This window comes from Macaca nemestrina, chromosome 11, assembly GCF_043159975.1.
Source record: "Macaca nemestrina isolate mMacNem1 chromosome 11, mMacNem.hap1, whole genome shotgun sequence".
Classification (NCBI taxonomy): Eukaryota; Metazoa; Chordata; class Mammalia; order Primates; family Cercopithecidae; genus Macaca; species Macaca nemestrina.
In genome coordinates, this window is record NC_092135.1 from 104,632,375 (window position 1) to 104,646,444 (window position 14,070).

Here is a 14,070-nt window from a genome sequence, read left to right on the forward strand (position 1 = left end):
AATAGGCTAGAAAGCTGTAATGATGGGGACTGTTTAGTAATAACATGGTGAATGCTATGTAACTGAGAATTAATTCCACAGCTTATACATATCATGGTAGTTTACTAGATAACTTAATGAGTAATTATAGTAGAAATCACACATTTTAGATAATGTTTTGCTGAGTGTATTTTTTTGTGAAAAAAAAATAGACCACCAGCCGTCAAAAACTTAGTTCCAGGTTAAATTGTCCTCCCTTTCATGAAACTCTTATTATGATAATTATGGATACATTTATTATATATTATATAAGTTATTATAAGAGTTCTTTTAGCTAATTCATAAAGATGTGGTTGGTAATAATAAGTTTTACAATGGCTGCTGTTCTTTCACTACAGTCCACTCCATCAAATATAAAGTGATCAATGACTATGTACATAAAGAAAAAAGAGCCACCATTGTAATTTTCCACCTATGAAAAAGAAAAGTCCAAATGAAGGCTAAAATACTTACTCTTAAAGGATTATCTAGTTAATTTAGAAGACTTTAGAATGTAGTAATTGCCAATATTTGTTCCTTTGAGAAGTTGAGCAGTTAAGAATTAGTGTATTATTTTTAGAATTTCACTCTAGTAAGTTAATATTTCTATTTAACTACATTGATACCTGTATCAACTATACCTGGAAGTAGTTATAACTTATGCTGTTCTTATTAAATGAGTTTTACATAGATTTTCATTGACATTTTAAGTAAGTATGAAAATCTTATCACATGTTAATGTGAAATTGAGATTTATTTATTTTAACAGAATTATGCTATAATTGTGCTCTAGAATATTTTTACATATAAAAACCATATACAAACAACATGGACTGTTTTCTTTTTTTTTTTTTTTTTTGAGACGGAATCTTGCTCTGTCGCCCAGGCTGGAGTGCAGTGGCGCGATCTTGGCTCACTGCAAGCTCCGCCTCCCGGGTTCACGCCATTCTCCTGCCTCAGTCTCCCGAGTAGCTGGGACTACAGGCGCCCGCCACCACGCCCGGCTAATTTTTTGTATTTTTAGTAGAGATGGGGTTTCACCATGGTCTCGATCTCCTGACCTTGTGATCCGCCCACCTCGGCCTCCCAAAGTGCTGGGATTACAGGCGTGAGCCACCGCGCCCGGCCGTACATGGACTGTTTTCTATGTTGATAAGTAAGTACCTTAATAATAATATAATATAGTTATTTTCTAAATACTTAAATATATACCCATATTTTATGATCACTTTTTAAAATTTGCCTGACCAACATTCTTCTAAGGTGTTTATAAAGTAGGCAGCAGAGAGTTGTTCTGAAACTGAGTCTTATCTACAACTTAACAGTGAGCGCTAGAGAGATTTTATGTCAGTTACCATTCTGACCATCTATTTTTATTTTCCATAGCCATCACGTGGTATATTTGAAGAAATGAAATATTTGGAACTTATGATTGTTAATGATCACAAAACGGTAAGAATATAGAGTCAGTGGGTGTTAGACCAGATAGCTTACTTAAGAAAGAATACATTTTACTTTATATTTAATCATTACTTTTTACTTATTAACCCCAAGATATTTAGACATGTTGAATGACTTGATTTATTTCTTGGTGTTTGGAGACTCCGAGTTTTACAGAATTTTCATAACTCTAAACTTTCCTTATGTTTAATAATTGTAATTAATAGATTTAACTATCTGGCATATTTTGTCTTCATTTAAAATTCTTATTCTCTACTTTTCTTCATCTATGTATTTGGTCATTGCTTTCTAATTTTATTCCATGCTTTTGTCCTGCTAGTATGTTATTTTTTCTTATTAGTTAATTATGATTATGGTAGATATAATTGTAGGAGGTAAACATATAAAATAAAGGTGTATCTAAAGTGAGTATCTTTGATGACTTATCGTCTTTAAATATTGGAAAGATGAATAATCTCGTGTTAACTTCTGTGGAAGTAAAATGTGATGGAATATGTCATTTCAGTAACACTTAAAAGATATATGAAAAACATTCATTGTTCCTCATTTTCCCCTCTTGAAGATATAATAGAAACTCTGTTAACTATACTTAACCATTTCCTATATAAAATTACTTGCCTGAAGCCCAGAAGAGTCTTGGTCAGTAGGCTACATACTAGTACACCCAATCCTAGTGGTGTGCTGGTAAATTTTAACACCTAGCTCTCTTGATTTATAATGTTTGCTGATATCTGTGGTGTAAATATTGCCACCATAGCTGATTTCAAGCTATCAAAGTGAGATCACTGATAAGGAGTTAGGAGAGGATGTATCTAGTTGGCTGTTGTGATCTGATGGGAGCTGGCTCCAGCAACCACTGCCACATTCCCCAGACTGTTTAGGCCAGTTGTAATCTCTGTTGTAGTTATGTGATTGAACTTTAAAAGTTGTATACACTAAGGCAAAAAGTACTTGTTTTTATCAAAACAAAGTTGCACTTCTGAAAAGACTATATAGATGAGAATCTTTTAAAAATGCATAGAAATCAGGTATTGGTGACAAACTTATGATAGATTGGAACAAAAATTGAAATTGCTTTGCAAGTATCTTTAAGTCCTTGTTTTACTTTAAGGAAACCAAAATTAGATTAGTACATGATATGATAAGGTTGTGCTTCATGCTAAAATGATGTGAAATTCTAATTAGCAGACCCTACTCAGAGAAGGCCTTGAAATTATAAATTTAAAAAAATAGTGACTTAATTTATATTTAAACTTTTAAGTTCCTACTTTAATGGATGTTTTCCATTAACTATCAGTTTAATTGTGTTGAATATAAAGTTTTTCAATAGAATACCTCTGACTTTTGTATGCACATTTATTTTCTATTCCAGTTGCCTTTAAACATATTGCTTGAGATGTTAGTAAGAAGCAAAGTTTATCAGAACACGTATAATTTAAGAGAGGTCCTTTTTGGTAGAAAGGAAAGCCAGATGCGTAGGCAGTCATTTTAGACAATAAAGGCTAAAATATGAGTTTCTGAAGGACTTTAATTTGCTTGAAACCCCAAGATAGTTTTTTTATCTGAATTATTTTTGTCAATTGGAACATTGAGATTTTTTTCCCAGCTGATTCTCAATCTTGAGCATTGTGGCATGTTGTGAAATTATGGCTTTTGAAGCCTAAACTTTTTTCAACATTCATTATATAAATACTTTTAGAGTAGTGGAAATAATAATTAAGATATATACAATGTCTTTGAATACACAAAGTACATTTTCAAATAGCTGTTAATCTGTAGAATCTGTTCTCAAACCTTTACTTGCAATTCCAAATCTCTTGTTCTACCATAATATATCAGGAAAGTACATGAAGCTATCAATCAAAAGAGCAAATCTCAGTAACTGTGCAAAATAGGAAACAGTTACTATTAACTGTTAATTACAATTAAACAGAGTTTTTTGGTAATTGTTAAAACAACATATTTTTTGAATTTAGTTTTTAACCCTTCTCAATGGTAAACATTTAAATAACCTTATTCTTATGAATAATAAAATAGCACACTTCTTTTTTTTCTTTTTTTTTTTTTTTGAGACGGAGTCTCGCTGTGTCGCCCAGGCTGGAGTGCAGTGGCCAGATCTCAGCTCACTGCAAGCTCCGCCTCCCGGGTTCACGCCATTCTCCTGCCTCAGCCTCCCAAGTAGCTGGGACTACAGGTGCCTGCCACCTCGCCCGGCTAGTTTTTTGTATTTTTTAGTAGAGACAGAGTTTCACCGTGTTAGCCAGGATGGTCTCGATCTCCTGACCTCGTGATCCGCCCGTCTTGGCCTCCCAAAGTGCTGGGATTACAGGCTTGAGCCACTGCGCCCGGCCTCACACTTCTTAAAATACTATTTTATATGTAGAAAATTTCTACACACTATGTCACATGTTCTGTGATAAAGTTCCTTATTTAGGCTATCACATCTTTTAAGGGTAAACTTTGATCATTCATTTTATTATTGTTAGTATTATTATTATTGTTACTATTTTGAGATAGGTTCTCACTCTGTCACCCAGGCTGGAGTGCAGTGGTCCAATCGCAGCTCAGCGCAACCTGCGCCTCCCCAGCTCAAGTGATCCTCCCATTTCAGCCTCCCAAGTAGCTGGGACTATAGGCGTATATGACCATGCCTGGTTATTTTTTGTATTTTTTTTTTTTTTTGTAGAAACTGGGTTTCACCATATTGCTTAGGCTGGTGTTGAACTCCTGGACTCAAGCAATCCCTCTGCTTCAACCTCCGAAAGTGCTGGGATTGCTGGCATGAACCACCATGCCTGGCCTATTATTATTATTAAAATGGGTGAGAAGTAGGCTTGATATGGTCATCTATTTTTGAAACAAGAAAAAAGAATTGTAATTTGTACTGATAAATTTAGAGGGAATAGATGTTTAAAAAGAATAAAAAGGCTGCTTGTGGTGGCTCACACCTATAATTGCAGCACTTTGGGAGTCCAAGGCAGGTAGATCACTTGAGGTAAGGAGTTCGAGACCAGCCTGGCAATAGTGAAACCCCATCTCTACTTGTTATATATATAAAAAATTAGCTGGATGTGGTGGTGTGTACCTGTAATCCCAGCTACTCGGGAGGCTGAGACAGGAGAATTGCTTGAACCTGAGAGGTGGAGGTTGCACTGAGTCAAGATTGCGCCACCGCACTCCAGCCTGGGCGACAGAGTGAGACTCCGTCTCAAGAAAAAGGAAAGCTTTTATTTTTAAGTGGTAATAATGCCTAAAATGGAAATTACCTAAGATTTCTAGTAATTAAAGAAATAGTACTTCTTGGCAGATAGAACTAAATATATTCCTTTTGAAGCTTTAAGACAAAGTTACATTCTAATCCATAATAGTCCCAAATACACATGTCATTTTATAAGAATTTTTTTTTTGAGAGCTGAAAAAAATGTTTTTGAGGTATGCTTTCTATGAGATGAAGGTTGTTTTTAAATTTGATTGCCACTTCTTAGTATATCAGAACTTATTGGATCAAAGTACTTAAATTCATATGTTGAAAGTCAAACCAAACTAAAATAATTAATACATATGTTTCTGAATATTTGGAGATTTGCTGCTGGGCTTTAGGATAATCATTTTACTGAGAGTACTTATCTTACAATCTTTATACTGTATGATCCAGAATAGTTATTTTGATAATTCTCACCTTCGAGTTGAAAATCAAATTCTAATTAATTTTTTTTCAAAAGACAGTTTTCTTAAGGATTGCATGTGTTCAGGAAGGAAAAGCAAATTTTCCAGTTTAAATAAAGATTGTTTTAAACTGATCAGAAAATGTGAAAGTAAGTTTTATCATAAATGGTGATTGCATATTTTTCTTTATATGCAAAATTAGTTCTAATTCACGCAGGAAATAGAAACATTCTGCCTACATTTGCATTGAAGCTTATCCCTTTAATTCAGAGTGATTTAACATTGGCTGTCTGAAAAAAAATGCAGATATCTTATTTTTAATAGGTGTCACATTATCAGTGGCTTTCCATTAGAAAAGAAAAATCCCTCAATTTGGTAAAAAGCATCTTAGTACCTGGCTGGTAGAACCTCATTTGCAAGCCCATTATAGCCTTGATAAGAGTCTGCAAACATGTCTTTGAGCCGCTTAAGTTAAAAATAAATATTAAAAACCTTATTCTAATAGAAAATTAGTTGAGATTTTTAAAGTGCATGAAAAGCAAATGATTTGCTACCGTTTTTTGCTACGTTCTTAACTGTGCATCAATAAATGTAAATATGTGAGGATAATTTAAATATTTTTCAATTTAAACCTCACTTGGTTTTCCTTACTTAAAAACCATTACATTTTGTAAACACCTAACAAATGTTGAGTTCTCATTAATAATCATGATTTGTTAGGAATATACATGAACCGTTTAATAGGAATTGTTAACTGAACCAGCTTACCTCCTCTCTCAACCTAGAGACTAGAAGGATTTAAATTCTAGCTGTGTGATCTTGAGTAAATTATTTGGGGTTAGCAAATAGTTGTTTCAGGAGAAACACTTGCAGTTTCTGCTAAACCCTAGGTGTCCAATTAAATGGCACTTCAAGTTAACAAATCTAGTGGTCATTGTTCTGTCCTTGTCTTACTCTCTCAGCGGTATTGGACACAGTTGATTACCCTCTTTTTTTGAAAATTTTGTTTCATCTCTTGGCTTCTATGACACAGTGGCTCTCTCACCTCACTGGCTATTTCTAACAAATCTTTAAAATCTGACATCTTGAATTATGTGAGTGCCCCAGGGCTTGGTTCAGGGCTGTCTTCTGTTTCTTTACTGTCTACCTAAGTAACAACTTCCAGTCTCAAGTCTTTAAGTGGGATCGTGACTTTAAATTCGTTACTCCCTACTTTTAGCTCTAGCCCTCTAAATTCTGTGCTCGTGTATAGAACTGCCTGTTTGACATCTCTACTTCAGTATCGATTTGAATAGAACTTCTGAATCAGAACTCTTAGTTGCCTAGTCCTAAACTTCTCTTCTCCTAGTCTTTCTTCTTATTGTAAGTGGCACCACAATCCCCCATCTATTTAAGTTCAAGTTCACAACCTAAAAATTATCTTTTAATTCTCTTTCTTCACCTTCCACATCCTATACATCATCCAGTTGTGGGAGCTCTACCCTTATAGTGGTTCTTGAATTCACTAACTTCTCTCTACAGTTGTTTAGCCTCCATTATCTCTTACCTGGACTATTGCAGTAGCTTCCCAACAGGTATCTCTGCTTCCATTCTTGGCACTCTCTAATTTACTTAACAATGGCAGGTAAAATAATTTTTCTAAAAAGAAAATCAGAGGATTGAAAATTACAAATATGAAATAAATTTAAAACATTACACTTTGATAGACTTTTAAAAGACCTCATTTTATTAATTTTTAAAACTTGAAATGTTTTAAAACTTGTCATGTTTTCCATGATCATTATACTATAAAAAGAAATCTCAATAAAATAGCAAATACTCAGAAGCAAAATAAAATTCATTTTAATAGGTGGATAACACCACTGCATTAGAAGGATATATATCAACTAATATTTTTTCTTTCAATCCACAATTCAGTGGAACTAGAACATTTTCATCACCCCAGAGGAACTTAATGTTAATATTTTTGCTTTTACTCTTAAGTGTATCTTGGAAAATTTTCAGCTTGTGGAATTTGCTAGGTAACTTAAAATGCTGAGCTATCTATAGAAACTTCTTTACGCCAAGTTTACAGAATGTGTTAAATGCCTGAATAATTTTAGATTAATAGGATGTTTTATGACCCAGTTGTATGCACACATTTACAGTTTACTTTAAAAGAACACAAATACAGACAATTTGGGTCAGATTATGATGTACAGTAGCAGCAGTAACATGAACAGTAATAGTAATATTATACCAACAGTTATGTATTAATGAATACTATAATACTAATAGCAGAATATTTATTTAGCATTTATTATGGGTAATCGTTTCGTTGTTATAAAAAATAAACATTAGATATGTAAACATTGAGATATGTATATTCTTTGTTTAAAAAACATAGAGAAAGAATGAAATGAAGGGAATCTGACAAAGTTACAGGGTGCGAATGGGCAAATAAAAGAATTTTCTAATGTAGAAATATTTTGAATCTTTATGAAAGATGCATTATTTTCATAATTATAATTGAAGATAAATGTCAAAGACTTGTGCAAACCGGAATCAGTGGTTTTAAGTAGGTTTTTTTTCCCTCAGTGTTGTAGAAATAACAGTAGCCTCATGGACCAGTAGAGGGCATGATCTTCCTATGGTAGACTTCAGTTTTCAAATGTCATCTTAAAGACATACTAAGCAAAGTGTACTACTCCTTGCTTAAATCGTAGCCCTCCAGATGTCATTGTAGAATTACTCTATTAATTTACTTTTCTTTATTTCTTAAATAAACATAAACAATCATAAACTCTCAGCACACTTCATTTTTACTTTTTGTCTTCTCTTTGTGTTGACTTTGAGCAGTCAAAAGCAAATAGCTTCATTTGGAGGAGACATTCCTCTGAAGGGATACACTAAATGCCTGGCAAATGCTGTCCATATCATGGACAGTATCTAAAGTGCTGAACAAAGACATTTTCTTGATCTGTGCGTGGCCTTGAATTTAAAGTGAGAAAAGTGGGTTAAGCCGTTTGTGTGAGCTACAAAATGTTATTTCAATGAAAACAAAAGGATTGAATTTGTAGATGTTAAGACTAAATTAAAAACTTACTTTTTTAGGTATAAAGCTTCTCATATTGATTTCTATAGGCCCTTACTATTATTCAGAACATGATAGGTTTTGTTGTTTTTGTTTTTGTTTTTTTTGAAAAAAATGTTGTAAAGACACGGATCTCACTGTGTTGCTTAGGCTGGTCTCAAACCCCTGGCCTCAAGCAATCCTCCAGCCTCCACCTGCCAAAGTGTTGGGATTACAGTTGTGAGCCATGCTGCCCAGCTAACATCATGTTTTAGATAGTCAAAGTTTTGCCACCTAACAGAGAAATAACACCACCAAATCCAATATACTGCAAACTAAATTATATATTTTTAAATCAATATTTCTACTATTGCTGAGATATTTCTGCTTTTACAGAATTTTGAAATTTATTATTCACTTATGATTTGGCAGTGACTGGTATATATTTCCCCCCTAGTATAAGAAGCATCGCTCTTCTCATGCACATACCAACAACTTTGCAAAGTCCGTGGTCAACCTTGTGGATTCTGTAAGTATCCCAGTTTTCTTGAATTTGTGTGCCAAGATGGAATGGTTTATCTCTGTTTGCTTACTTGTACTTTTGGTATTTCTTGAGCAAATTTAAAAATACAATCCTGAAACTCATCTGGCTAAGGAATTATAGGATGGTCCACTTGACAGAGTAGTGCTCTGAGAGTTTCAGATGACTGAGTTATTCCCGGAATCCCAAAGGTACATTAGTGTTGCTTCTAAGTCATGTCTGTACATTATTGCCCCCAACCTATGGAGGACAAAAACAGTGGAGAAATAGCTACCAAAATCTATTTGCTATTATACTTGGCAAATGAGACTTTTTAAAGAAACAATTGGGTTTTTCTTAAATATATGGTGGTAACAATGGATTGAGGCAGAGTATGTTTGGAGAATATAGGTAATATAAAAAAAAAATTTTTTTAAGAACACAAATATATTTTCTTAGTGTTCCCATTGATGTGATGTTTCACACTTGATTTCTAGATGATGGAAATAAGTGCAGTCCCCACATACAACTAATTTGGAATAATAAAGTATATATCTCCTTACAAAGACTTCTAAGTGTACAAATCTTTAATATTGATATGTTTTCCTCCTTATTTTGTGAATTACGGAAAATGGTTAAGGTTTTCTTCCTTTTTCCTGTCTTAGGTTAGAACTCTATAGATATGAACATTATACATTATGTTCCAATGAATAATTCAGTTGACTAGTCAGAAATTAAATATAGAATACTACTTCATATGTTGTAATATAAAGTGCTATTTTGCTCAGCTAAATATATTTTTATCTGGTATTTTATTGTGTGTTCCCTCTTAAATGGGGGAAAAAACCCACCATTTTTTATAAATTGCCAAATATCTAAATGATATTTATTTACTCCAAAGAGCTGCCTTCTTTTCTGCCTTTTAAGCAGTCCACAAACCTCCAATCATGTAAATACTCATAACACACATATGTTATGTACCTGGTGGGCACAGCTGCACAAAAGTATAACATGAGTGGATGTACATCGAGTATCTCATATAGAGTTAGGATTGTATCTCAGAGCCAATTTACACCCCATTTATTAATTTTCTTTAATTTCAGCTCTTGTCTGTCTTCTCAGAGGAAAACCACAAGTGAATATGGAAAAGAGAATCTTAAACACATCTTTTCCCCTGCAAAAGCTGTTTACTTGGTAGCATCTCTGAATTAGTTGTTTCAAGATGATTGAATAGAATCATGTCATGCAAAGTGTAGTTTTTATTTTGGGTGACCACATAAGGTTCTGAAACTGACCATTGATTTTTAAAAGACATTACATTTAACTTGTTTTTGTTGTAAAGTCATTATATAATAGCTTCAGTTTGATTTAGGCATAATGGTGTTCCCCTTCTTCGGTGTGTTCAAAGATCATCCATCTTTTTTTTTTTTTTTTTTTTTAATACGGAGTCTTGCTCTGTCCCCCAGGCTGGAGTGCAGTGGCACAATCTCGGCTCACTGCAAGCTCTGCCTCCCAGGTTCACACCAATCTCCTGCCTCAGCGTCCGGAGTAGCTGGGACTACAGGCACCCGCCACCACACCTGGCTAATTGTTTTGTATTTTTTAGTAGAGACGGGGTTTCACCGTGTTAGCCAGAATGGTCTCGATCTCCTGACCTTGTGATCCGCCTGTCTCGGCCTCCCAAAGTGCTGGGATTACAGGCGTGAGCCACCAAGCCCGGCCCATTGTTTTCTTAATTAGTTTGAAAATAGGGCAAAATGACAGCATTCATTGAAGTGGCTTAATTGTGTGAATTGTTTAGCTACTGGGCCAAAAGTAGAAACAGAGCAGGAAGGGAACAATTTAAATATTGTGGGTGATGCCACCCTGTGGTGAGGATGAGATGAGTGATAGGGATCTGCTTTTTTTTAGCCTGAGATCATTGAGTCTCTCTCTCAATCTCTCCCAGTGCTATTTTACTTTTCATATAATATGACCTCCAAGGGCATGCCAGCTATATTGTTTGGTGCTTATCTGGAGATTTAGTGATCCATGCCAATCCAGCAGGAATAAATGGTTGCACTGCACTTACTCAGAACTGGTATATCAGGCTCCAACCTGTTACCTGATATGAGATTTGAAAGGGTGATTTTATGAACGATGTTTTAAATTTATGTCCTGGCTTTAGAATCTTTACTGTCTCTCCCTAGGATGGTGAATGTATTGCTCTGGGATCAAAATAACCCTGTAGGAGAGTTGAAACCAAATTGTATGATTGTTCTTTCTTTATTTTTGCTCTTGGAAAAAAGAAAGGAAAAGAAGATTCTGTATATCGGGCTAATGATGACCCCATGTTCTCCTCTCACCTCCCCCTTCCTGTCCTTCCACTGACTCTGACTCACTGATCGTGCATGTTTGACCCAGTGTTTTCCTCCTGCACCTGTCCTGTTGTATACCCTCAGATTTACAAGGAGCAGCTCAACACCAGGGTTGTCCTGGTGGCTGTAGAGACATGGACTGAGAGGGATCAGATTGACATCACCACCAACCCTGTACAGATGCTCCATGAGTTCTCAAAATACCGGCAGCGCATTAGGCAGCATGCTGATGCTGTGCACCTCATCTCGTATGTACTCATTTCAGCCTTTATTGTAGTCTTTGGTCTGACATTTGTCCTTATCCCTTTTTTGGTTCAGTTAAGTTAAATATCAGAAAATAGTGACTTGAACAAGATTGCTGTGGGTTCCTTTGTCTGTTAGATAAGAAGCATGGAGTTAGGATATCCGGTGCTGGGGTGCTGATGGTTCTGTAGTCATAATATCTACCTTTAGAGCCCATAACTTCCATCCTGAAGGTCAGCTCACAGTCTAGGATGCCTGCTGGCCCTCCAGCCTTCATTACTGGCAGCGGGCATGACATGTCGGGAGAAGGACAAAAGGGTACTCCTTCCAGCCGAGCTGACTGCTGTAAAGCAAGTTTCCTGAAAGCTTGCACGTGTCTGTTTCATGAACAAATCATTTGCTAGGTGGTAGTCACATGGGCCACACCTAGCTACAAGAGAGGCTAGCAAATGTAGTCCTTTTAGATGAACCATTCAGTTGAGTTTCTACTACCAAGGAAAAGGGGTTCCATACTTTCTTTTTAATATAATAAGCTATTCTCTTCCTCAATCATGGCAAAGCTATTTTCAGATAGTCCTCTAAGGTTCTGTCCTGGAATGAAACCAACCAAACTACTCCTTCTTTTTCTCCCACTGTTACCCTTTACTTCCTGTTTTTTCAATCTTTAATCAGCAATTTTTAATAATCAGCAATATTAATTCCTTTTAATCACTATTAGATATTCGCTACTAGAAAAAAGTCAAGAGCTGTGTCTGTTTATCTTGGTGTTTTTAATTCCTGTGCTAGTACATGATGCTTAGTAGGTACTTGGTGCTTGCTCAATTGAAATTATTTACCATAACAAATTTAAAGGTAATTATGTCATAAATTTTAAGGTATTTGGAATACAGTTTTTGATTTCTTGGAGGAGGATGTTTTGGGGGTGTTCCGTGTAGGAGGGTAGACATATTTTGGGAGAGTATGAAATGATGGTCCACCACGTTGGTTTTCTCATAGCACTGCTTTTTCTTAAGGCGGGTGACATTTCACTATAAGAGAAGCAGTCTGAGTTACTTTGGAGGTGTCTGTTCTCACACAAGAGGAGTTGGTGTGAATGAGGTAAATTTTACCAATTAAAGTAGAGCTTCGTCTTTGTTCTCTTTTTTCCCTATGGCCCAGTTTACATCCTTTCTTGTGCTTGTTTAGAATGATGACATGGCAAATGTAGCATGAGTGGCTTATGTTATTAATAAATAGAACCCAATGTGGTCCTTTTGGTTCATAGTGATGTATTTTGGTATCATAATGACAATTTTTCCTATATATCAGGCAAATGCAGCTGAAGATTGGCCTAGAGACTTTTAGGCCTCTATAGATGAAGATGTTAAGTTCTTATAAGCTTATTAATCCTTCCTTGACTTTTTTTTGTTATAATGCTCCTCTGTCCATGTTAAATTTAACTCATTAAAATCAAAGGATTTCTGATATCAGTACTGTAGCTTTTTTTCTCCCTATGTATATGTTTTCATTTTCATGTCTTCTACCTACCTATCTGTAGAATGAACTCAAACACCTATTTCCTTAATCTCATTGTTTCGATTTTAATACTTTCAGTTTTATAAAGGAAATTCTTAATTGGTAACAGCACCAAAAAAGCATACCCAACTATATCTAAACTCTTGTCAATACTGGAATATATTATACCAGGTTATCTCAGTAGCCTACAATTAGCCTGGAATAATATTGGAGTATATTATACCAGGTTATCCCAGTAGCCCATTTAGTGGGTACCTCTCTTGACATATTTTAGTAAGTTGAATTTATTCTGAGTTTGGTATAAGTTGAATTGGAGCACAGCCTTTTGTGACTTGTATTTTATGTTTCAATGTGAGAGCTTCAAATTCTGAGAGATATCACATAGTAAGAGGGGCTTTCTGCTTCTTGGGCCCAGTTGTAAAGAGGAGGGGCGAAGTAGCATATGCCATCTTTAGATACTGACAGGCTCTTCTTAGGGAACTGAGAAGATTTGTGGTAACAATTAAGAAATAATAACTAGCTTTGTGCACTCTCTCAAATGTCTCCCACACACTTTCAACTCTGAAAAACAGTATGGTCTTCCAATGGCAGTGGCACAAGTATTATCGCAGAGCCTGGCTCAAAACCTTGGAATCCAATGGGAACCTTCTAGCAGAAAGCCAAGTATGTACATTGACCTTCTTACTCACTTTCATGTGCCATTCTGTCTGTATAATGCATGTCCAGTCAGTAAATAAATATTTTTCATTCCAGTCATTATAGTTTAATTGTAGGATATCTCCTTCCTCTAAAATATTTAGAAAATAAGCAACTTAAGGTAATTTTTAATTTGTTTAGGTTGTAAAAATTTCCCTTTCAAAATGCATAAAATCATACACAGTTTCTCTGGGAATGAGTCAGCTCTTTCTCACACTGCAGAATGCGGGGATGGGAGCAGGGAATACTCTCACGCTCGGGGTTCTAGCAGCTGAGCAGACACACAAGGTGCTAGATTAAGCTCCATCACAAGCTTAATAAGTTCACATTTGGATTGGGAAATAGCTTAGATCTAGAGTCAAAGAGAGCTCATCTTTAAACTCTAATGAAAGTTACCCACCTAGTCCCATCAGAAAAGTTGGAGAAAAAGGCTTTGCAAGGGAAGACGCTGCCCCAGGGCTTTTTAAGCCTGGAAACAGGCGCTAGAGGATAGGATTCTCCTCTAGTGGGCCAGGCAGGTCCAAAAAGGAGAGCAAATAGGG

At 35.5% G+C, this 14,070-nt stretch overlaps 1 protein-coding gene and 1 long non-coding RNA gene across 6 annotated transcripts in view; one reads left to right on the forward strand and one right to left on the reverse strand.

The window, feature by feature from the left end:
- Positions 1-14,070, forward strand: part of LOC105468025 (ADAM metallopeptidase domain 23) — a 170,539-nt gene that overhangs the window by 101,001 nt on the left and 55,468 nt on the right. For all 4 annotated transcript variants that reach the window (XM_011717927.3, XM_011717926.3, XM_011717928.3 and 1 more), the window contains exons 9-13: positions 1,405-1,470; positions 8,655-8,726; positions 11,159-11,322; positions 12,331-12,415; positions 13,405-13,495. In XM_011717927.3, the coding sequence (XP_011716229.2) occupies positions 1,405-1,470; positions 8,655-8,726; positions 11,159-11,322; positions 12,331-12,415; positions 13,405-13,495 (478 nt within the window). The remainder of the gene's footprint in view (positions 1-1,404; positions 1,471-8,654; positions 8,727-11,158; positions 11,323-12,330; positions 12,416-13,404; positions 13,496-14,070) is intronic.
- The window catches only part of LOC139357200 (uncharacterized), a 49,495-nt gene that overhangs the window by 32,800 nt on the left and 2,625 nt on the right, over positions 1-14,070 (reverse strand). For both annotated transcript variants that reach the window (XR_011609996.1, XR_011609995.1), the window contains exon 2: positions 6,692-6,783. This is a non-coding gene — a long non-coding RNA (uncharacterized lncRNA). The remainder of the gene's footprint in view (positions 1-6,691; positions 6,784-14,070) is intronic.